The 23,913-nt window shown below is 38.5% G+C and overlaps 1 protein-coding gene across 3 annotated transcripts in view; it reads right to left on the reverse strand.

Moving 5' to 3' along the window:
• The window catches only part of Pdgfd (platelet derived growth factor D), a 230,606-nt gene that overhangs the window by 50,608 nt on the left and 156,085 nt on the right, over window positions 1–23,913 (reverse strand). For 2 of the 3 annotated variants that reach the window (XM_026392496.2, XM_026392497.1), the window contains exons 2-3: window positions 21,067–21,271; window positions 17,317–17,497 (exon numbers count right to left, since the gene is read on the reverse strand). In XM_026392496.2, the coding sequence (XP_026248281.1) occupies window positions 17,317–17,497; window positions 21,067–21,271 (386 nt within the window). The remainder of the gene's footprint in view (window positions 1–17,316; window positions 17,498–21,066; window positions 21,272–23,913) is intronic. The other variant, XM_077797705.1, reaches the window with a different exon arrangement.

A 23,913-nucleotide genomic window follows, 5' to 3' on the forward strand; every position in this document is an offset into this window, starting at 1 on the left:
TGTGATGGAGAGTATAATGAATGACTCACTAGAGCGTCCCATTTCTGCCTTTAGGAGTGTTCTGCATTTTAACTGAGCATCTGTCTTCTATTGCGAACATAATTCATGGCACAGCTTTGATTTTACGTTCATCATTTCAATCTTTTTTTTTGCTTTTATTTTTCAAAAAGTTTGTAAATCTATTTTTTGCCTACCAACCGTATTTATACTTTAGTATCATGAATTCTGCTAAGGTAACTGCTCAAAGGAAAAGGCAATAAAAGCAGTAAATATTTTAACCCATTTTTTGACGCATCTTAGAATGTATACATCCAATTCCAAACTCTTGTCCTTGAGAGCTGATAAGAGACCAGAAAGGAACTGCTGTATTCTCTTTATTGCTATAAATTCTGCATTAGAAATCTTCTCATTGAACCACTCATAAATATGAAATTTCTCTATATTTTATTGAAACAATTATTTTGCTTTATGGGCACTTACTACTACTAATTTTATCTTACATGAGAATTTGTGAGAAATGGATTAGAAGCAATGCTTATAAAGAAATATTTGAGGCCCTGTACATTGAAAATAGCTGCTTAATTATTTAAAATAATCTTAGATCACACATAGTTTATACATACACAAACACACAGAGCTCATAAAATAAAACACTTAGCTAAGTGAGAATTCATTGTAAATTTCAAACAATTGCCCCTAAACAAGAACCTAGGACATTATCCTTGTATAAATGTTAACATTTCATCTCATGTATATGATCCTTTTAAACCAAACTAGGAATTTTCCTACTATAGAGCTGTTTCTTACTTCACATTTGCAATATCAGCAAAAGGACTCTTTTCATGTAATATGGAACACACACCATATCAACTATATTACAATTTGACATAATTAATCATATCAATTTCACATTGCTCACTTTAGGAATATTCACGGCATGATTACATAGCATACAGCATGCTTATAGTGAGTCCTAAAATAGGGTAAAAGAATGACCCTCTTGTAGAGAGGTATTGTGGTTTGCACAGACTTTCACCAAATTTCTCCCACATTACATAATCCTGTTCCTTCCCTCCTGTTTAAGTGCAATGGGTCCATTTTTGTCTGTATTTCCCCTAAAGCCTCTGTGTCTAAAATACTCCAGGAAATCACAAGGTTAGTTTGGGGAAGTTAAACATGTACAAATGGCTTACAGCAAGGCTTCTCAAACTCAGTACTTCAGCTGGAAAATTATTTGATGAGATGGTGGATGGGATATCCTGAGCAGTGGAGAATATTGACTGGCATTCCTGACTAGATACCCTTCTCCCCAGTTGTTATGACCAAAAAAACTGCTTCCAGATATTGCCCAGTATCTTGGGCCAAGGAGGTATAAAATCATCACTGGTTAAGACCCCTGATAGAGCAAAGGGCAGAGAAGAGGAGGAGCCATTTATCTCCCTCTCCCCTTTGCTCTTCCTATTTTACCTCTCCAAGATTCTGTGGAGAATGTAGTTGTCAGAAGGATGAATTAGGGTTCTTTGCAGAAAACAATATCAGTCAATATGCTGGCCACAAGACATTAGGGAACAGGATTTTGAAGCTCAGTATTGTGAAAACTCAACAGGAGGTACAGATAAGTAAATATATTGCTTCCCCAACAGGAGACATCCCATACCTCCTTATCAAGAATGTGCTGATAATGGCAGGTTCACATCTAATTATGTGACAGAATGATGGGAGGTAACATGAGATGGTGTAAATGTCAATACCTTTTGATACTAGTGAGAAAAACCATTTACCTAGACGTCACTACTTAGTGACACACGTGTTTCTTTTGGGGGTATTTTCAGCGTTCTGAGCTGCAACACAGGGATTTTTTTGAATGGAAAATTCTTGTTTCCAGTTTTTGTCTGTCTGGCTTCCCTGAACAGCCAATATCAAAACAAATGTCTACGTAAGTCTGTTGACAACAATTCCTTCATTTGACCAATATGCATAGTATTGAGTGTCAATTCTGTGCAAGGATCTTCATCAGAGGCTAGAAAGATGGAAACAAGTAAGATAGGACCCTTGTGGAATTTGAGGGTTAAAACTAACAAGTATTGTAAATTACTATTTGAGGGTTAAAACTAATAAGTAAGTATCGTAAATTACTACAGATGCTCAGTAGAAGAATGCATGTGTGGTATACAGAGGAGGAGGTAGTCACTTCTAATTGGGGCTTCAGAAGAGGCCCCAATTTAAGAGGTGAGGCTTGGAAAGAATTTTGAAAGATCAGAAGTAGGTGATAACCCTGCACACCTGTGATCTGCTCACCTCTGTACCAGGACGTATTATCTCTGGTCTTAAGGACTCTATTGGTCACTCTTTTTTTTTTTTTTTTTTGCAGTTTAACTACGGAAAGACTCAAACTAGGATAGCACAAGGCTCTTCAGTTAGTAAGTAGCACAGCCTAGATGCAAATTCCAGATTGTTTATGGAGACTCTTCTAAGCAAAGAAAGTAACATAATTTGCAAAGCCTGTGAATACTCCACACGTATTCTTGGAAATATGTGATGCACATGTGGTTGGAGACAGGTGAAGGTTGGGCTAGGGAAAAAGAGCTAGAGAGCTGACAGGAATAAATCAGAGAATACTCTGCTACCACGCTAGTGTTTGGATTTCATCACAGCCGATGGAGAGCCACTGAAGGGTTTAAGGAGTTGAAGGGCACTTGCTGGGATTGAGCCTGAGAAACATCCTTGGGCTGCTGTGGTGAAAAGGAGCGGAAGGGCACTCCTATAGGCAGAGAAATAAGGCAGAAGCATATTCTTGGTATTTTCCAGAGAAGGGATTATGGTCGTCATATCCAGAACAACAGAAGAAAAGGGAGAAAAAGTGCTCATTGAGAAAAACATTAAGGAGGTAAAAAGTTACTCACTGATGAAGAAAAATCTCAGCACTTTTCCAACAGGAAGAGAAAAGACAATTGCCTGTGGCCTCATTGCCAAGTTGTCTTCTACTGCCCAAACTGTAGCAGATGGAATAGAGACTAATGGTGGTGGGATGTCAAAGTCCCATGAAGCAGCACTCCCTTCTCCTGAAGTCCTGCCACCTCCTTCAGTGAAGTGATTTCTGTTCACCCCAGTGAGTGACTAAATGGCATTTCCCCACACTTCTTTCATAACCTGTTCCCATCCTAACCATGACTACTGTTAAGTAATGTCTTAACTCTCCTAGGAAAGTGGGCTAGGTCCCTGAAATTCCCCCTTCTGAGCCTACAGTAGGTATGCATAGTTATTTATTAAATCAGCCACTTCAAAACTACTTTTGATAGTTACTGTATATGAGTGTAAACAGATAAATCAAGTACTACACATTTTTCTTTATTCAATTTTGTTTAAAATATACCATGTGTGTTTAGAATGACCCTTCTTCACCTATAAAAGGAGGGGAGGATGAGAAGGACCCCCGATTACTTATGTTTTTTGAAAATAATCATATTTATTTTGTATGGAGATGTTTTTCTTTCCTTTAAAAATATGTTGCTAAGGCCACCAGTCCAAATAATAAGATAAGGCATGCGTCATCCAAACTGGAATGGGATGAGGAGTCATTAAAGCAGAAATTATGAAATTATTAAAAGAGGGGAAAAGAAGGCTGACACTGTACAGCTGCTTGGAAAAACTAGCTCACACAAGCCCACAGCAGGGGAGAGGCTGGGGTGGCACTCTGTGGCTCCCCACCAGGCCCCCTCAGCACAGAAGTCCTCATTCCCTCTGCAGACAGCTGAGAAAACAGGCAGCGCGTGGTGTGTTTTTCTCTGCAAGTAAACCTCTTTATAATAGTGAAAACGAATAACTTTTCTCTCAATTGAAGGTAGGTAAGGTGGTGTCCTGAAAATGAAATCCAGCTTCCGAAGGGAAGAATGTGTTTTTAAGGCAATGGGCTGCTTTGTTTTCTTTTTTTGTGAACATAACAGAACACAAATATTGTCCTTCAAAGTGGATGACTGGGGTACACGATAGCTCTACACAGACAATTAACTAATAACACGTGTGAACCAGAATGCTGTTTGATTTGTAGATGGTATGGAATTAAGAGGAAGAATCACGAGATCTCTTTTAATGGGACTTAAATATGTTTAAATTAATGTAAAAGTGTGAACTCAAGAGAGAAATACTGGGCTTTCAGAAGGGATATTTCAGAAACACTCCCATAATTCGCAGTGATATCTCAAAAATACATGGGGTTATTATGATTTGGACCTTTAAAGTCTTCCCTAAAAGCTCCTGTATTAATATAGGAATATTCAAAGGTGAAATGACCAGATTATCGGAGCTGTAATGTGGATTAATCCATTTAATGGATTAATAGTTTGAATGGACTACTGGGTGGTAACTATAGGCAGGTGAGTGTAACTGGAGGAAGTAGGTGACTGGGGGCATGCCCTTGGACTCTAGTTCTGGCTCCTTACCCTCTTTCTTTGCTTCCCAGCTGCTATGGGAAGCAGCTTTTCTCTACCATACCCTTTCCCCATGACCTTCTGCCTTGTCCCAGGCCCAGAGCAACAAAGTCTGCTGACCATGAACCCAACCTCTGGATCTATGGGCCCCAAATAAACTTTTCCTACTCTAAGTTGTTCTTAACAGCAATGAAAAGCTGACTAATAAAGGAGCATTTACAGTTTACAAAGTGCTTCTCCATATCTCACTTACCTTAATTCTATTGTGTGCTTGGTACATAGCAGGTATTTTAGAAATGTTCACAGATTTTTTTCCAAAAGGCTTCTGAACCAAAACATGAATTCAAGTAGGACATACACCAAGGAACTAACTTGTGCCCTGTACTAAATCATGTGTCTAATGATAAAACTCATGCCAGAAAGCAAGTCCAGTGAGCTCCATGCGATGGAAGCAGTAAATGAAGACCATGTGAACTTGGAGATAGTAGCATCAGACAAGGCGATGAATTTTCAGGCTCTTTTCTGCTTTAGAAATGTCTATCAAGGAAAATAATTCTTAATGGGCTAGCACATCAGAATCAACTTTAGACTTATTTTTAAAATTAAGTTTTTCATAAAATATAGTGATTCAGTAAATCTAGGCTCAGTCTTGGGTAACTATATTTAAGAAAGAAAAAAATTCTTAGATGACATTAAATAGGTTACAGATCATTCTCACGGAATTGAGATGATTTCTGCTGGCTGAATTAAACTCAATAGTTTAAGCCTGAACCGCCTTTGGCCAACTTTCTTCCCTTTAGCTTTTAGGCTTTATTGCTTTTAAATGCAAATAACTTGGGATGGGTAAGGCTTTAAACTGTTATCAGCCAGTGACTCATTTTTGTTCTCTGGGCTTAGACTGAAGGATGCCCCACCTCTTCCTTGGGTCAGCTACTGCTTTCTCTGTTAATCATTTCCTGACCACCTTCTCTTTCCTTGGGACACAATTACTTTCTCTTTTCTCTCCTCTTAGGAAACCCCTCAGTTTGTATTACAGCTATGACTTATCCCATGTCTGCCTCACCTGACTGTCTGGAAGTGGGGCAGGTTTCATTGCTTATCAGCAACTCCAGGACTAGGGTGGAACCACAAAGCTGAGCACAAAAAAATGCAGTAGCTGAGACCACAAAAAATGTTTGCAGAATAAGTGACTGAATTAATTAGAAAATCAACTTACAGCCTAGTCTACATGCAAGGTCTGCTAGTAATTTTTATTTGCAAGGAGACATCTTTCAGGCATTTGATGAGGATGGAATGGGAGCCACACAGATCTGTACTTAATGGCAAGAGGAACTTGGGGCCATGAAAGTGAATCTGTTTTGCCATTCTGCTGGCAACTGGCCTCAGCAATACCATTTTATTTCAATATTGATGCATAGCACATAAGTTTTTGTTACACAAGGGCCATTCTTACAAAAGGCTCAGAAGAAAATGGAATCATTCACAGTTGTTTATATTAATTGTAACATTAAATCAAAAGAAGGTACTGGCCTGAAATTTTAAATCAGATGTCTGCCTTTATAATTCTGATATTCTTTCAGAAATAATTTCTTGGTTAGGTCTCTGTATTCATAGTTTTATTTTATAATAGTTAAGTATCTCTTCCCAAGCTTGGTGATCTATCAAAGCTAAATGAAATCATTCTTAATTAATTATTCATATTCCATTTTTACCTGTTATAGAGATGTTTATTGTAGAGATTAAAATTGTAGGGGTTTTAGTGTCCTTTATTTTCTTGTACAAATACCTGGTTTTAGTGTTTCAGCAATTTAAAAAATGCCAGAAAATCTCATGGAGTACTTGTGGCCTTAAACAACTATTCACTTCAGAGACCTGTCTAGTTTTTGGGCCAAGAGAACATATTAAGTGCTATTTGCACATATTTGCACAATGTTTTGAAGAATTATATGGGGAGTGAAAGCCTTTCTAGAGCTATGACATCAAGGAACCTTTCAAATCCAAAGCTACTATTAAAATTGGAATCTTAATCTTAAAGGTATATTTCAGGATTATTTTCATTAACAGTCCAAAAAGGATTCACCAACGGAAGGCACATTTAATGTAGCATAGCTGAATGGAGCTTTATTTTGTTTTCTGGTCCTTCTCACACTGCCTCAGGGTTGTGTGTTGCTCAACTGCAAAGCAGGTTGACACTGCATAGCTGCTCTTGGGTAAAATCCTACTCTAAGGGTCTTCCCTGTGTTTATCTGGTCCCATGACCTCTTAAGGAAACTTGGATATGGTACTGTCTCTATTCCCATGCCCCTCCACCTTTCATTCCCCACCCCTGCTCATGTTCATACAATGATACCCTAATCCTCACTGTGATATGCTGGGAGATGGTATGTTGGGGAGTTAAGTCAGGACATGGATCCCTCATTAATAGGTTAGTGCTCTTAGAAAAGATGGGGAACTCTCTCACAGTGTCGTGTGAAGATACAAGAAGAAGGCAAATTACAACCCAGAAGGGGGCTCTCACCAGAACAATACCAGTACTTTGACCTACATTTCTTGTCTCCAGAACTGTGAGAAATAAATTTTGTCATTTTAAGTCATTGGCTTTATGGCACTTTAATTGTAGTCTGAACTAAAACAGACACAATTTGATTCTAACACTCCAAAGACATTTAATGAAAGCAGTAATACTAGCTCTCTCTTTTGTCCAGACTCCCTACCAAACCCAAGGAATTTACAAATGATACTCTAGCATCCTTATGATGCGGGTGGACCCACCACATCTTACATATGGAGAAATAGCAGCTTGGGCAGTTGAAACAACAGGTCCCAGGTCATCAGTGCTTCTGACTCATACATTATCTACCCTGTACACAAAAATCTCAAAAAAATAAAATGAACGTCATTGGAGTCCCTTAAAATTCTGGAAACTCTTGAGGATGCAGCAAAACCCTCTGGAATGATAGACTTTGAGGACTCCAGAGACCTTTCATAATTGTTCAGAATCCCTGAGTCTTTCCAGATTGCAAATGCTGTTCATGAAGAAGGTTGGCTCAATGCCATGTCCACAAAGGACCTGAATCGTGTCTGCTCTGATGTCACACTGGCACAGCCTGAGGTAAGGCCAGGCTGTTCTTGATGTACCTGCCTGCATGTACATCAAGGTGCACAGGTTGTGGAGACAGATGCTTGGTTAGGGTGACGTTTCCACTTCACAGTTCCTCTGACTGATATCTGCTGCTCCTCATCCTCCCTCTTATGCCACCTCTCCCCACCACCTCCTCCAATGTCCAGTTAGTTCTGGAGCAAAGCAACATGAGACTTTCAGGTTCCTGCAAACCTGGTCCATGGTTTATTAGGATATTTTCTCTTTATACATCATTGAAGATTGGTTTTTTATTGCTTTTACTCCAAACTATTAAATGAATCTTAGCTACTCAATGAATGCATGTTGATTCAACTCAAACATGGTAACCCTGTTCAGAGCAATGCCCCATGGTAGACCCTGTAGGAGTAAGCCACCCCTGACCCTCAAAGAGCCCTCACTGAGGGAGAGGCAGTGAGACATACTCATGGGCTTTTAAGGGTTGAAAAGACTGGAGAGAAATGTGCCAACGTATTCATGATGGTTCTGTTTGAATAATGAGAACTGCAGGTGCCTTCATTTTTTTCTGATTCTTCTTTTCTTTTTCTACATGTTTTCAAAGAGTATTTGGGCTATGTATATATTATTTTTTTCTTTGAAAATCCATAATGTTGATAAAGAATAGCAATCTGGGTGCTTAACAAAAGGAAAGAGTTTATGGGGTTGAGGAGCTAAGGACAAGCAATATTTCTGACATGAATGTGACTTTGACAGGCAAAGGAAGGCTTGGGTATTTGTAGAAATATATATAGGAAATTTAATTGCCTGGAACTACAGGTGGGAAGTCATGAGGTGGTGGAACAAGGCCATTTGTCTAGACTGAAAAAGTAAATACAGAAAGAAAGGAGAACTGCAGCTGGAATGTTAGGTTGAGGACAGAACACAGAAGGCTCTGCTTCGAGTAACAGAGCGAAGTATCTGGAGAGTTCTCTGTGGGAAACTGGAGGGGTTCACGATTTGATTTTTCACCTGGAAAATAATGTGATCACTGCTCTACTTTAGCTGGCAACCATGCACAGGATGGATTGAGGGTAGGGGAGATGAAAGCTAGGCAGAACAATCAGGAAGCGATTAGCAGGACCCAGGCAAGAAGCCATGATTACTTGATTATTTATTCCTACAGTTCTCTTTTGTAGAGGTGGCTCCATGCCTTTCAATCTTTCTTTTTGATTTTTTTTTCCTGTCTGGCTCCAATTTTCAATTGCAAAACAAGGGAAGAGTCACTTTGAATCTGTAGCTCAATTTTCTTACAGGTGAAAGCAACACTCTTGAATGGAGGTCAGCTTAATCTGTCACATTCCCACTGATAAAGGGAACGTTAAGGACAGCTGTTTTCAAGGCTGGAGGAGTCCCATCTACATGATTGATTTCTAATTCCTTTGTCCACCTGGGAGAAGACTGATGTCTCTCCACAGTTCCTGACAGATCGAGGGGGGGATCCCTCTAGGGAATGGAGGAGGTCAGTGAGGTCTCCTTAGAACCAGAGTGGGTAGAATTGAGTTCCTGAGGACTTTTGCCAAAGACAACAGCTTGAAAAGCTAAAATGTAAAGATCACACAAAGAACCCTTTGGGTTTGCATAGCCATTTGCTCTTCCATAGAGGAAACCTTTCTTTCCATATCACCGCTTCCACCCACAGGTATGGAGACATCAACCATCATTTTTGTCTCTTTAAGTATCTCTTCCCTTCACCACTTCTTCCATTTCCCTCTCTTTCCCAAAGCCCACTACTTCCACATTATCCTCTTGGGCAGCCCACTTTTGGCACTGACCACTGGGAAGGGTCGCCTCACTCTCCTCCACTTCCTGAGTCCACCTGCTAAGCTCACCTGTGCTGGGCATCTACCTGCCTTGTCAGACCTCCTGCCTGTTTGTGACTGTCTATCACCATTTGTGACCAAACCAGTGGTTTCCTCCGTAGTGGGAGCAGTGTGTGTACCCATCTTTTATTGACCTCAGAGCCCTTAGAAATATCCTTGGGTCTGAATTTTTATCACAGTTAGTACATTCCCACTTGGACTTTTTATTCCAGACAGTTCTCATTGTAGTTTCACCAGGGAGTCCTGAGCTTTGGCATTCCTTGAAACCCATAGATTAAAAACCATCATCTTGATGTCCTTTTGGCTTCCTCTATCTCTTTTCTGCTGGTGGATGGTAAGTGGTTAGCTACTCCAGTAACACTTTGAATGGACTCCTCAGGGTATTCTGAAACACTTCCCTTTTTCTTCTTTTTTGCCCTCATTAAAGCACCACACTCTTCCTGGGATGCTCTCCCCTCCCTGGCTCAGCTCAATAATCCCCATTTTTATGAAGGTAATTACTCCTCTTCCTGTGTGCTGGGAATGTTCTGTAAGCATCTTATCTTAGCTACTCACACTGTCTTATAATTGTGCACCTTTCTCCCCCATAGGACTCTCATTTCTTTCTCCTTACACACAGTGAGTTTTCAGAGATATTTGTTAAATTTATAAGAAAATATTAGGTGGAGTTGTTTTTTAACTGAGATTCCCGTCAACACTTTTTCACAAAGAAATACTGCTCTGTCTTAAGTGTGTCTTAAATATGCAAGTCAATTTCTAATGTAGTTGAGTAGCTTTTATCTTCATTTTTCTCATTTTCTTCATCTTCCAAAATAACAATACACCAAAGGCACAGTTACAGAGAAAAGGTTCTCTGTATATAAGGAAGTATAGTCATCTAAAACAACTACATTCTCTGGTTTTCAAGGATGAAAGTTTACTTGTAACATGTCCATATAATTAAATACTAGATAAACAGGATACTGGACTTTCCAAGTGTCATTACACAGCATCCCTCTCAAAGCTGGAAATGTGTTTACTCAGCACCTGGGGGAGTCGTTTGCTCATGTGATTAACAAATGGAGTTTATGAGGAAAATTAATTACAGCAGTAAAGTATTATTTCAAACAAAAGGACTGATCAACATGCAAGAAAACATTCTCAAATTCAGATAATACAGAGGCAAGATGTGTGTGTGTGTGGGGGGAGGGCGTTGAACAGCATCTGTGGATCCATGAGACATGGATTAGATTCAGGGCTCCCTAAAATTTTGTGCACACATGGGGATATATTTATTTTTATTTGAAGTACATCCACAGCTTTTGTATCTCAGGGGTAGCACTTATGTATGATCTCTGTGACCACAGGCAACCATCTAAACTGTGTGCTTACTAATTTGTAAAATTATCTAACCTGTGTTCATTGCTTCATTTGTGAAGTGAAAGGGTTGGCACAGGCATAGATCTCTATGATGCTGAAGTTCTAAATTCTACATTTTTCCTAAGCCAGTCTTCCTGGGAATATGTAATTCATGGCTTAATAGCAATAGGTTATTTATGGCATATGAGGCACTGCATTAAGCACTTCACATACAATGCCTCATGTATTTAGTCCTGACAGTAATCCAAAATGTTGGATTCTATTATTATTCTTTTATAAAATGTTTATTATTAGTAGTATCAGGGCTGTATCTACTAAGTTATAAGTTATACAAGGGCAGGAACTTAGTCTGTTTGTTTTTCACTACTCTCTACCCAGTACTTATCTTAAGGTATAGCACATAATAGGTGCTCAGTAAAAATTCTGTTTAATAATACATTGAAACAAATGAATGATTAGGCAAGGCCAAGCAATATTACCCTGAGATTTTAGATCTTGCTCCACCTAATTTTTGTCTCTTCCCATTCTCTCTCTCTCTCTCTCTCTCTCTCTCTCTCTCTCTCTCTCTCTTTGGTACCATGGATTGAATCTCAGGGCTCTTAATCACTAAGCCACATCCCCAGCCAAATTTTTATATTTTATTTTGAGACAGGGTCTTACAAAGTTGCAGACAGCCTCCCTAAATTGCTAAGGCTGGCTTTGAACTTGCAATCCTCGTGCCTCAGGGATTCCAGCCACTGCGATTGCAGGAATGTGCCACTGAGCGTAGATCTCTTCTCATTCTCTCAACACTTCCTCCTCTGCTGCTGCCTTCCCCTATAAGATCCCAATTTTCCCTTCATTCTCCTTACCCATTACCATTTGTTTATAGACCTAGGTATGTCTCTGTCGAATTATCCTTTGCCCCAGGATTATATTAAATTTTTTCTCTTTATTCTCCCATGAACTTTATTACAGTTCTGATTATGTATGTTTTAGGAGAGGAATCTATTAAAATAACTGATTCACTCAACCATCCCCAACAGAACACTAGTTCATCAAAATGGTGAAATTTAAGACTATTATTGAAATATTAAATAAGAACTCTTTCCTACCCTTGCCCATAAAATGCTGCAACAATGAAACTCTCTTCATAAGAAAACGTGCTTCGGCCAGTATCCACGAAGCTCCCAGCCTTGCCAGCCCGCTGCAACAACCACTCTGCGGCTTGAGCAGAAATTTGGCCCTTGTGGTCTGCGGTCCTCCTGTCTGACCCTGACCACTTCCCGGGTTTAATTTATTTCAGTACATTGTTGAGTGTCTTATTGATAAGACTGAGTGTGCTGTGTCTTACTTCTAGCATCTGACCTTAGCTGACCTTTTGGCTTTAGCTATCTTATCCCAGCCAAGTACTGAAAAAGTTACTTGATATGTAAAATAGGTTGAACTGAGATAAGGAGGTGAGACACCCCTCCTTACTCTACTCTTACCTGAGGGAGGAGTTAGCTACAGTTCTGTTTCCCTCTCTTCTGTTTACTTCCTTCTAACTGCCTGCATGACAAGGTGCCAAGGGAACCACTTAGGAACCAAAGAAAAGATGTGCCTCCTGCTTTCCATTGCAGCCTTTTCTGTTTCAGTGTTTGCTCTTCTTTCCCTACAGCTTCCCATGGTTGTCTCCTTTGATATTTCGGTTGCAAGTCTACACCCATTGATGTTCCTTGACCCCTGGCTGGAGGGAGACCCTTTCCAGTCACTCATCAAGTTGCTCTCTTTTATCTGCCTTTATTGAACTTCAAATAATCTGTTTCACTAATGTGCTTATTTCCCTGCTTACAGTTCAGTGTCTGTTTCCTCTCACTGTCATGAGAGTTCCTGAGGGCAGTGACTCTGCCTATCTTCCTTCATGCTGTATCTCCAGGGCCTTGGACACGCCTGGTCTGGCTTCAGATGGGCATTTATGAAGCAATGTCGTGGCTCTTGTGGCTCCAACACCTCCAGTAGGAGACAACTGAGGGGTCAGAATGGAGATAAGCAGAATCTGCTGTGGGCATCACCACCTACGCCTTGATAGTTCCAGGCTCTACCTACACTCCTGGCTGAAGTGGCCAGAACACCTGTGGATTTTCAGAACATTTTTATCTGGCTCTGCAAATCAACATGGAATTTGCACACATTTTTGCAGTTGAGGAATTCATTTAATCTCTAGCTATATTTTTAAAAAAGGATTTAACTTAGAATGAGCATGAGTTGCATACTTTTTTTTGTTGTTGATGAATTTGTTTTTGTTTCACTACCTGTTGAGTTTTAGGTGAGAAAAAATTAGAATCTGTAAAAGTTATTATAATCACTCTTGTTCAACTCCTAGGTTTTCCTATTCTTCCTCCTCCATCTTCTCATTTTCTTCTTTTCCATCTTCTCCCTTTTCTTCTTTTTCTATTTTAAATAATCATATTTGTGCAAGATCATCATTCACTTCAATTTTATTCTCAATGGAATGTTTAAAATTTTTGTACTGGGAACTGAACCTAAGGACACTAACCTACCAAACCACATCCACATCCCCAGCCCTTTTTACACTTTATTTTGAGACAGGGTCTTGCAAAGTTGCTGAGGCCTCAAACTTGTGATTCTCCTGCCTCAGCCTCCTGAGCTTCTGGGATTATAGGCATGTGCTACTGTGCCTGGCCTCAACGGAAATCTTAACTGCACCACTTAATTAACTCACTGCAGAGACATTTAAGTAACTGGCCTGGTAAAACTGCATTTTTCTTTTAGAAAGTATTAACAATGAATATTAGCAAACTACACTTTATGAAATAAACTAGACTTAATAAAATGAAAAATTTTGAATAGCTTTCCAATGACTTATTTTTGAATTTTAAAAAGTACTTCCTTATTAAATGCATTCATGCCCATATACATAGGCACGCTGGATTGCAAAATGAAGTTTTCATGCTTGTTACAATGTACAATGTTTCTGCCATGGATGAGGAAAGTGAATTATTATCACAGGGCACACACACACACACACACACACACACAAACATAAACACACACTTATACATACTAATAGCTAGGAGATTAGAATAGGACTTCTAAGCTTATCTGTCACCTGATATGTTAATTATACCAATAATAATGATGACTATAACAGCAATGAGTAATTACTAAATTCCAGGAAGAGTCATTTATAAAAGTTATCGAATTTAATTCTCAAAACTACCTAATGTCAGATATTCCCATTTGTAGATGAGGAAACTAAACCAGTAAGAAGCAGAGCTAAAGTTCATAATCATATCTGTTCACTCTCTGCACAGTACCCACAGGGTGCCTTATAATTGGACACCTTTCCAATAACATACTTAGTCATCCTCAAGAAAAAGAAAAGACTGTGCAATGATTCTTTTATTTCCCCAACCAACTGGATTTATAGTGGAAGATCCTAATATATTTAGATAATTATATCAAGCAAGTGTTTTATAACATTACCTATTCTGCTTAATTATGCATTCTGAAGCCATCTACTCTTCTCAGTGAAGTGAAATTAGAAAAGAAGGCTGAACAGGAGAGAAAATGAAATTAGGCAGTTCTTATGAATCATATTTTCTCAGGAAAGTGTCAATCCACACACATAATGTAGTATAGCCACTTTGCAGAATCCACATGAGAATGAGATATTTCTCCTATCCTCAGAAAGTTCATTGCCATTTATCTATATATGTATATACACATAATGTATAATCCTCATTACTAATTATGTACTCAGATCTGCATACATGTAGACATGTACAAGTGTGTTTATGTGAAAACACACACACATTCACAGACACACATATAAACATGCAAATATTTACGTACATACATACACATATGCATATATGTGCACATAATTAGTAATGGTAAGGGTAGGATCATGATTACATTTATTGAGCACTAACTGTATCCTAGGTACTGTGCTAATTATTCCTATCATTTTTAAATCTCATACCAATTCCAATTTTAAAAAGTGTTTAAATGGTAAGAAAGTGGTTCAGTATCATACTATTAGTAGCTGGTGACCTCTGCTTTCAATCTTAAGTATGCTTTATAGTACAGCTCTGGGAGGAGACTATGACAAGTCTATTTCTACTTTCTGAAAAAGGTAAAAAATTGAATTTCAAATACATCAAACTAAGTTGGAATATAGGAATCATTCTCAACCAAAAATAAGTCATCTTAATATTATCCATTAGTCTCCCATGGTTTGCTAGAGTGAAAAATTGACTAAAACTGTATACTGGGTTGTTTTAAAAGCATTGGTCACAGACCATACAGACTTTATTGAAGGGCAGTGGATATTGAGGTCCTGGGCACCTGTTGCATACAGCCTGAGAAGTCCCTATGCACTTGGATAGTTACTGAGGTGGGAAAAACAGAGATGCATGGAAGGAAGAGGAGGCAAGGAAGTGGAATGGGAGACAAGAAGAGAGATGATCTTGACCTCTCCTTATAGCTATTTGCCATTTCCCAAGGGAACTTGGCCTTCTCAGAAATTATTCTTAAGGCTCAAATTTTCCTAGTACCCACCCAAAGTAGGGTTATCAAGAAGCTGTGTCCAGTTCTGAAGATGTTAAGCATTCTAAAAACCATCATTTAAATGCATTTGATGAGTGCTTGCCATTTCTAATTTTACTGCCTTACTATTAATTTATCTCTCCCCCACTTTCAGTTTTGAGCTTTGGTTATTGAATCTATAAACCCTGCTTTTAAAGTTTCTTCAAGTAAAACATTAACATGAATAAAAAGATTTTTCCCCAAACAGTGGTCAAGACATATGTGATATAGTCTGTGCCTATTCATGAAGAATCAAACAGAGGAGTTGTATCCAAAAGCCACATGCCCAAGATCTCTATGTATCAGAAGATGATTTTTGCCTCTTGGGATCATCGGCCAAACACGTTAGGCCAAATTGACCATATTTGGTGCCAGAAGCCTAGTAGGAGGGGGAAACACATGTACCTCTGTGGAGCAGACCAAGAGGCCAATAGGAAAATACACAAAAATGTTCTAACTATTGCCATTTAGTTACAGCACAATTCAATGTATGGGTGGAAGCAAATGTCTGAGGAAAGTAACCTTGAACAATTTTCATCCAAACTACAGAGCCTCTCCAATATTCCAGTTAACACTGGCTGGGGAAATTAGTGATAAGTTCTCACGATAACCTTAGACACCAAAAGCAAGAACATTCATTCCTCCCCTAGCCCATGTTTGTACTGCTCTCCATAAAAGGAGTGGTGTTGCCTTAAAGATGTTGTGTTAGAGTCAAGGTGTTTCTAATTGACATTTAGCTTAGTCATAAGCCAAGCATCACAGAAAGCACATACGTTAGGACTGATGGTGCTTCATACTAGTGCTTCATACTTTGTGGGACATAAAGGTCTTTTCATGAAGCCCATCGATCATCATTCTAACATGCCAAGCCTGCTTTTTCCATGAGCAACTGAGAACAGACACATCACTGAACATATTAAAAGGGAAAGAAATGTAGAAACCAAGCATTGACACTTAAATTTTAATGCTGAGCAGCATTACATGATTCTGCAATAATGTAAACCATGCTTGATGGATTATTTTCGAATTAAAACTGGAAGAGGTGCCACATGCTATTTTTTCATTTACAATGTTCTCATGTGGAACTCACATAGTGTTTCATAGCTCACCATCGTGCAAGAGACTTTAAGATTACAACAGTAGCAATTTTTTTTCCTATTCTAAATTTAATTCTTAAGAGGAAAAAATCCAACATATTGATGCCATTTTTAGTACTGTGTTCTATTTTGCCATCTTTTCTTGATGCCAAATGAATGAATGAATAAAAATACATGTTTTGAGTGACCTAACAAGTAGAATTAACTGTTGTGAACATGTTGGCTAAACATGAGGCTGAGCATGTTCTAACAGTCAAAACCTTCCCCCCATCCATGTCTGTACTGCCCTCCACACAAGAAGTGGTCCTGGAAAAGGCTGCTGAGTGTTTTAAGTAAAATCGAGTGTAGTCAACCAGGCTCAGACTTTCAGGTCCTGTGTGATCTCATGATCTTGCAGACATGTGTCAACCCTGAGGCTCTGTGATTATAGCATGGACTCTTCCCAAATCTGGGTTGTCACTTAAACTAAAATCATCAGGACCTTTTTTTTTTTTTTTCTGTAATGAAATTTATGGTCATCTTTTCAAACAAAAAGGGGAAATATTTTCTTTAGTTTTAATTCTTAAAACCTGTCCAAGGCTCACACACCTTTTTATTTAGCTGTACCTTGCTTCAGTTGAATCAAATTTAATTTTGTATCACTTCACTATAATTTTATTTTTTTTATTTACTATGCTTTCTTTCAAAATGCATGACCTAAATATTTATGTACTAGATCCAAAATGGCATTCATTACAAAAAAGCTTTTAGAATTTTGACCACATGGATAGGAACAAAACACAACATAAGGAATTAATAAAGTTTGTTCACCCTCACGCCACTGTATTTAATCTCAGAAAATGATCTCTATCCTTCATGAAACCAGTGTCTGCTTTTAATCATAGGGTGGTTTAGCTACTTACCACAAAAGAATAATAAATCCTGAATCCAGGTTTTGCCACAAAGTAGTCATCAGACTTGAATGTTATTTTAATTTGGTTTGTTCTTGATATTATCCTTGGAGGAACTTCCTTGTGTCCACACCATCGGCCTCTAATAACGGTACTGGTTTCAGATACATCTTCGACTTCCACAAAATCGTACCTAGGATCAGTTTGACATGAATAAATATGTTTTGATTAAAGTAGATTTTGAAATTCATAATTACACTGAGAAATTAAAACCAACAAAAGTGATTTATTGTTATCTACCAAATGAGATGACTAGCATACCTACAGAATTGTTAAAAGGAAAGCTGGTTAGGGGCGAGGTTTTCCAAACTCAAACTTTGGTAATCTAGTCTAAGAAAATCTGTACATGCATTCAGTTACTGTTTTTAGATCACCAATAATCCAAATGGGCTACTTTCTGAGCGTCTAGCTTAGAGATTTCTTAGAAAAACTAACAACTGCAATCTGTATATTTTAGGTGTAGCTCAAATTATCTGCCCAAATGTTTATTTTATAAGTCTTTAAAACAAATTTACTGTTTGAATTAATTTAACACATTCAGTTCTTCCTTGAGGACATGATTGATTTATATGTAGCTTATAAAATAAGTATTCTCATTGCAGAAAATAAACAAATATGGGTACAATTTGTTTCTATTCTCTTCATGGAAACCATATTATGGAAGGATCACATCATAAAGTATGACATTTGTCATAAGGGAAAGCATTTTACTTTGAGGAAATGTATGTGCCACTCCTACTGGACCAGTCTGGCTGGTTAAACCGTGTGAACTGAGGACCCTGGGCTCACCTTGAGCACTGGGCAGAGAAACATGGGATCCAGGATGGAAGAAAATAGCCAAGGCCTGTTTAGTTATCCCATGTGACCATTCAATCCTTGAAGTTCCTCTATACAATCCTATCACAGTAGGATATCTTCAGTGATACAGTTTCCATCTTCTAGTGGTCATTTATTTTATTTCCAGAGCCCTGAGATCTGCTTATTTGGTTGAACTATCTGACTTTCAGTTCTGGTCATCACTATCTTGTTCCTGAGCTCTGCCTTTCTCAAATAACTTCAGATGTCAAAGTCATAAGCATAGGGTGGGCATTCAGGGTGAACAGTGGCAGAAAACTCTGATGCATCTTATATTCTTCTGTCACGGTTACCAGAAGGAATCTGCATAAGAAGCATCAGAGCTAAATATGAATAAAACTGGTAAGTATGGTTTACCAGTTTTACCCATGAGCCTCTTACTTGATTGAGAAGGGTAATCTAGGGTGTAGGTGAAAAATATTAACATTGTGACTACATTTCTTTGACAGTGATTTATGAGGCCCTTATGTCCTTTGCCTCAGTTTCCTTATGGGCAAAATAAGAAGGCTTATATAATTTTACCAGCTGGATATCTCTTGGGTGCTGTGTAAATTAATTACTTAACATTTATATGGTGTTTGGAAGGTAAAAAGCACTCACAAAACATCATTATTTAGGCAATAAAATATTACAATGTAAACATCACAGAGGCTTTGGAACAGATGGTAGGAAATCAATTGCATTTCATTTTATATACAGTGTATGTAAATCATATTTACTGCTCAAAGCATAACTATACTTGAAACTTTGTTAATAACACTATAGGTCACTTTCGTTTACAAAAAACAACATCAGTTTAATTTTACTCAGAGTCCAAAGTTAAGAGGATACCATGTTTTTTCTTCGGGAGGATTTTGAGACAAGTAAATGATCTGCTTTTCCCCTTTCTCTTGCTTCTTTAACTCATTCTGTATATTTTGAGACCCAGTGAGATATGAGGAAAGGTCCAGAAAGAAAACCATCCTAACACTTACTCTCCTATTTTCAACACCAGGATGCCCAAAGGGCTCACTTCTAGGACTAAAAGTTCATGAGTAGCTTCCCTTCTGTGGAGCTGTGCGTGGTTCCTATCCAAAATCCCTTGGAATTTGAGTGATGGATGAAAAGATCATCTTTTATTGTTCATAATAAGCCCCTTTCAGTCACAACTGAATTTATCCTGAAGTGATGACATTTGGCAGGCCCCTAGATAGCTTCAGGATGGAGGATGGTCACCAGAAAGACCAAGCTATGATTAGAGGGTCGGAATTTTCAGTCCCACCCTGAACCTCTTAGCTTAATCACCAATTCAATCACCCATGCTTCCATAATGAAACCTCCACAAGCCCTCCTAACTATGGGGTACAGAGAGCTTCTGGGTTGGTGAATACGCCAAGTGTTTAGACAGTGATGCACCTGGAGAAGGTGCCCTTCCATATACTTGCTCTGGAGAGCTGTAGGACCCCTGATTGATCAGTTGTTCAGTTAGAAATGGGGGAGGCCTGGGATCTGCAACTGAATTTAATGTAGGGAAGGCTTGTGGGATAGATAGCTAACTCTAAGCAGATGGTGGCAGAGTTCATTTGAATTGTGGGATACCCAGATGGTGGTAGAGAATTGGTTGATGTGTGTGTGGGGGGGACCCTACACATTTGGTGTCAGAAGTGTTCTGTGGGTAGAAACGGATCATGGTATCTTCTGTTTCTCACCTTGAACAATCTCACCTTCTGTCCTCACCTTTTAATAGTGTTTTTCCCCCTAGGATTTTTATTTTTTTATTTTTTATTTTTGGTGCATGTCAGTACAGAAAATTAGTTCTCTTTCAAGGTTGAAAAGACACAAGATCAGCTTTAGTTTATTCTCTTTGTAAATATTAACTGGCTCTCCTTGCATGTATTAGTCTCTGTTTTCTGGCATACATTACCCTCTGTGGTCCTAGAAAGTAATAGTCACTGCTGTTATTCTTGGGAAAGTAGCAACATAATAAAAGCTGTCAGCATAATAAACATGCAACAAAGGACGATCAAATTTGAGACAACTCTTTTTTATTATTCAAAGGAAAATAAACCTGCTGAAAGGATTTAGCAGTTCAGTAGTTCATTGGCAATGCAGAACAAGTGCATGCAGTAAAGTATGAAAAGGAAAGAAAAATCCCTCCCAAGCCTAACACATGATAATTGAGTGAGTAAGATGCTGTGGGAGGACAATTCAAAGAACAACAGCCTGGACTTTCTCTGAAATGTGCTAAGAAGGGAGAAGATTATCAGATCCAACTTTCATCTTCCATCCCTGGCCCAGAAACCACAGGAAACAGGTGCCATAGGAGCACTGATGCTGTGGTTGCTTTCTCTTCCTTCCCACACATATCTGAATTCTTAAAAGTATGAATTCAGACTAAGGTCCTGACCAGAACCTCAGCTTCCATCTTCTCTCAGCTTTGGGAAAGTCATGGCTACAATTGTCTTGGGTCAATTCCTGGAGTTAAGTTGAGGGTTATGCTCCCTATGCCCATGGCAGGTTCCCACACTCTGACCAGGTACAGCTGCTGCAGGTGACTGAAATATTGGATGCATCTACCTGCTCACAATGCCTATTCTCTGCTTGGAAGGTCATGGACCTCCAGATTGCACCCTTCTTTGGAAGTCAGAGTCATAACAGTTGCCAGAGTTAACATGGCAGGCTATCAGGCCCTCAGTGGTAGCATATCTACACTTTTTGTCTCTAGGGCTAATAAACAGCTTTTTGGGAAAAGAAGGGATACATCTTAGGTAGGTCTAAAGGGCTCAAAAGGAATGCTGATGTAATGTTTTAAATTCATCTTTTTTTCTATACTTTATAGCCTATAATAAATATTTTCCCCACACTTACCTACAGATATCATTTTCTGCTTCCTCTAATCCAAATTGATTGTCAAATGCCAGCTGTATCCTGGTTTTGTCTTGGGAATGGAGCCGCCATGTCAGAAGCAGGTTCCTGGGGTAGCTATTCGGGAAGCGCGGACTCTGTACATGACCGTTTCCTGTCACTTGGATGGTTTCTTCTTTTCGGTACAAGTCTGTGAGGTGATTGCTCTCTGTTAGTAGTCACAACTTGTATAAATTAGTAGGTTGCTCCAATTACAGGAAAGCAAAAAAAGAACAATTTATAATACAACATGACATTTCAAAGCACTTCTTGATTTTCTTTACAAACATGAGACCAAATGGTAGTATTCATATTAAACTAGCAATATTTATTTCTATTATCTCCACCTCCCCAAATTCTTCACAAAGTTTAATGCCCCAAACTTCATGGTTTGGGGCCTCTCTTACATCATTCCTCACAAACAAAAATTAACAACTATTTCAAAACTCGGGTTCATTTTGATTAGAATTAAAATCATCAGATAATTCCAAATAGTTCAACCTTTCTCTTTTCTATGTAATTCAAATAAATAAATTTTATCATGCTGACAATGTAACAGTACATTTCCAGTGACTAACATAGTAGGTACTTGATAAATATTGCTGATAAATAAGTAACTAAAAACAAATTAAAATACTCCAGTAGTGTTCAGTGGCCATTTATTTTCTGTGCATATTGCATTTTTTCCAGTGAGTTTCTCTACCATAAAACTACAACACATATATAGTTTTATGGTAGAAAAACTACATACATATGTAGTTCTATGGTAGAAAAAAAATATATATTTTTTTGGCTGTGACTTTCTGTTACTTAAAATAGAACCGATTTTTGTGTAGCTTTTTGCACATTTTATAATAAAGAATTTATGTGGTCTTTGTCCTGGGTTTAAGGAATGAATCAAACCCTTGGAATTTCCCAGGTGGTAGGACTACCTTTGCTTTTCATGGTGGGTCCCTGAGATTTCATGTGCATTTATCCTAATGAGGCAATTTACTGTGGGTGTTTACATGGTTTCAGGATTGGGGCTGGCCATGCCAGGAAGACCAACATGGAATTGAAGGAGGCTTCCAGACACTTGAAACCAGCCTGACCTGACAAACTTCAGGATAGACGTAGGGTTGGAGGCTGATGGTCATGTTGCTAATTATTCAGTCAATCATGCCTTCATAATGAAACCTCATTAGAAACTCTGGATTACAGGGCCAGGAAAAAGCTTACTGGTTTGTGATACACATTAAGGTACCAGGAAGGTGATGTAACCTAAGGACAGAGAAACTTCACTCATGGAATCCTCCCACACCTCACTCTATGTGTCTTTTTATCTCACTGGTTCTAATATATGTCTTTTGTAATAAAACTTTTAGTGTTCTCCTGAGTTCTGGGAGCTAGTCTAGGAAATTATCAAAACTTAGGGGCTTTGGGATCATTGAATTTGAGCCAGTTGGTCCGAAGTACATGTGGTCTGGGTCCTCCAAACCTACAGCTGGTTCTTCAGTGGGGGCAGTTGCATGGGGTTTGTACCCTTAACTGATGAAATGGGACTTTAAGGAGTTTAAATCAACATGGGATCTCTTTTTCATATCACCCAGTATTCAAAGTTTTTTTTTTTTTTTCCATTTTAGATGTTGGTTTTTTAGGCCCCACCACAAATAGACCTCAAGCCACAGTCTATTTGTGTTTTCCTGCAGAGCATTTACTTTGAGGTCTATAATTCATTGAGCCTGGGCAGTGAGACTAAACTAGCTGGTGGAAAGTACTATAAAGTAAGGCTGCTGAGAGTGGCTATTAAAGTTTCCAAAATAAGAGAGGGAGAACACACAGGAATTGACAAGCCAAATACAAAAGCCTGTCTACTTTACATAATTTTGTGCACATAGAAATTTATTTATTTATTTATTTTTACTTTGCTCAGGGTTTCATATGCAGCAGCTTGCTCAGCTAGAGAGAGACCCAGGAGGTGCATTGGTAGGAGAGAGATGCCGTACTCTATGCCTCAGGATGACAGCACTGGATATGTAGTAATATTACCATCTCCAGTGAATCTGGCAACTGGACAACCTCAGAAGAACCAAGAAACATTTCTACCGATTGATCCTTAATTCTTCTCTTCCCTTGAACTTTTGCTGAAAATGTAACTATGAAAATTATTATCTGCTCATTTCATCGTAGGGGGGTTTAGGAAATGGATCTGAAGACTATTTTCTAGGTTGTAGGATGTGAGATATCAATCGCTCAACAATGATCGAGTAAATGCAAACTCTGACCATATGTACGGCAGTATTTTTGAGGCTTATTTGAGGATTGCTTTCTTAATTTTTTTCCATATTTTCTTAACTCTTAACTTTTCTTTCTAAATAGTGTTTTTAATCAAAAGCAAATTTGATTTGCTAAAAGAAAACTTTATATCAATAACATCCATGGCAACTGGATCCCACATGCCATGAATAGAAGGACAATATATCTAAATATATAGCTATTATATTTAAAAATATACATCTAGGTGATAAGATTATTCCTTTGTATAATAAGTGGGGGGGGGGCGAGATGGCACATTTCTCTTAGATTTCTTTCAGGGTTAACATTCAGTGGTTCTGTGTGTGCTCATTTCCTGTTTCAAGTGCTACTCTAGATTCAGGTATAATTTAAGAACATTTAAAGAATGATTCCTATTTCCTACACCTGGAAAGCAAAGTGAATGCATACCAGACACAAAGGAATGCTAAGTGCTGAATGTAAATGCAGTATTTGCAGACCTAGGTAGTGGTGAGTATAAGGGGTGTTCATGGCATCATCGTCAGAAGCCTATCCAGA

Source organism: Urocitellus parryii, chromosome 4 (genome assembly GCF_045843805.1).
Source record: "Urocitellus parryii isolate mUroPar1 chromosome 4, mUroPar1.hap1, whole genome shotgun sequence".
Classification (NCBI taxonomy): Eukaryota; Metazoa; Chordata; class Mammalia; order Rodentia; family Sciuridae; genus Urocitellus; species Urocitellus parryii.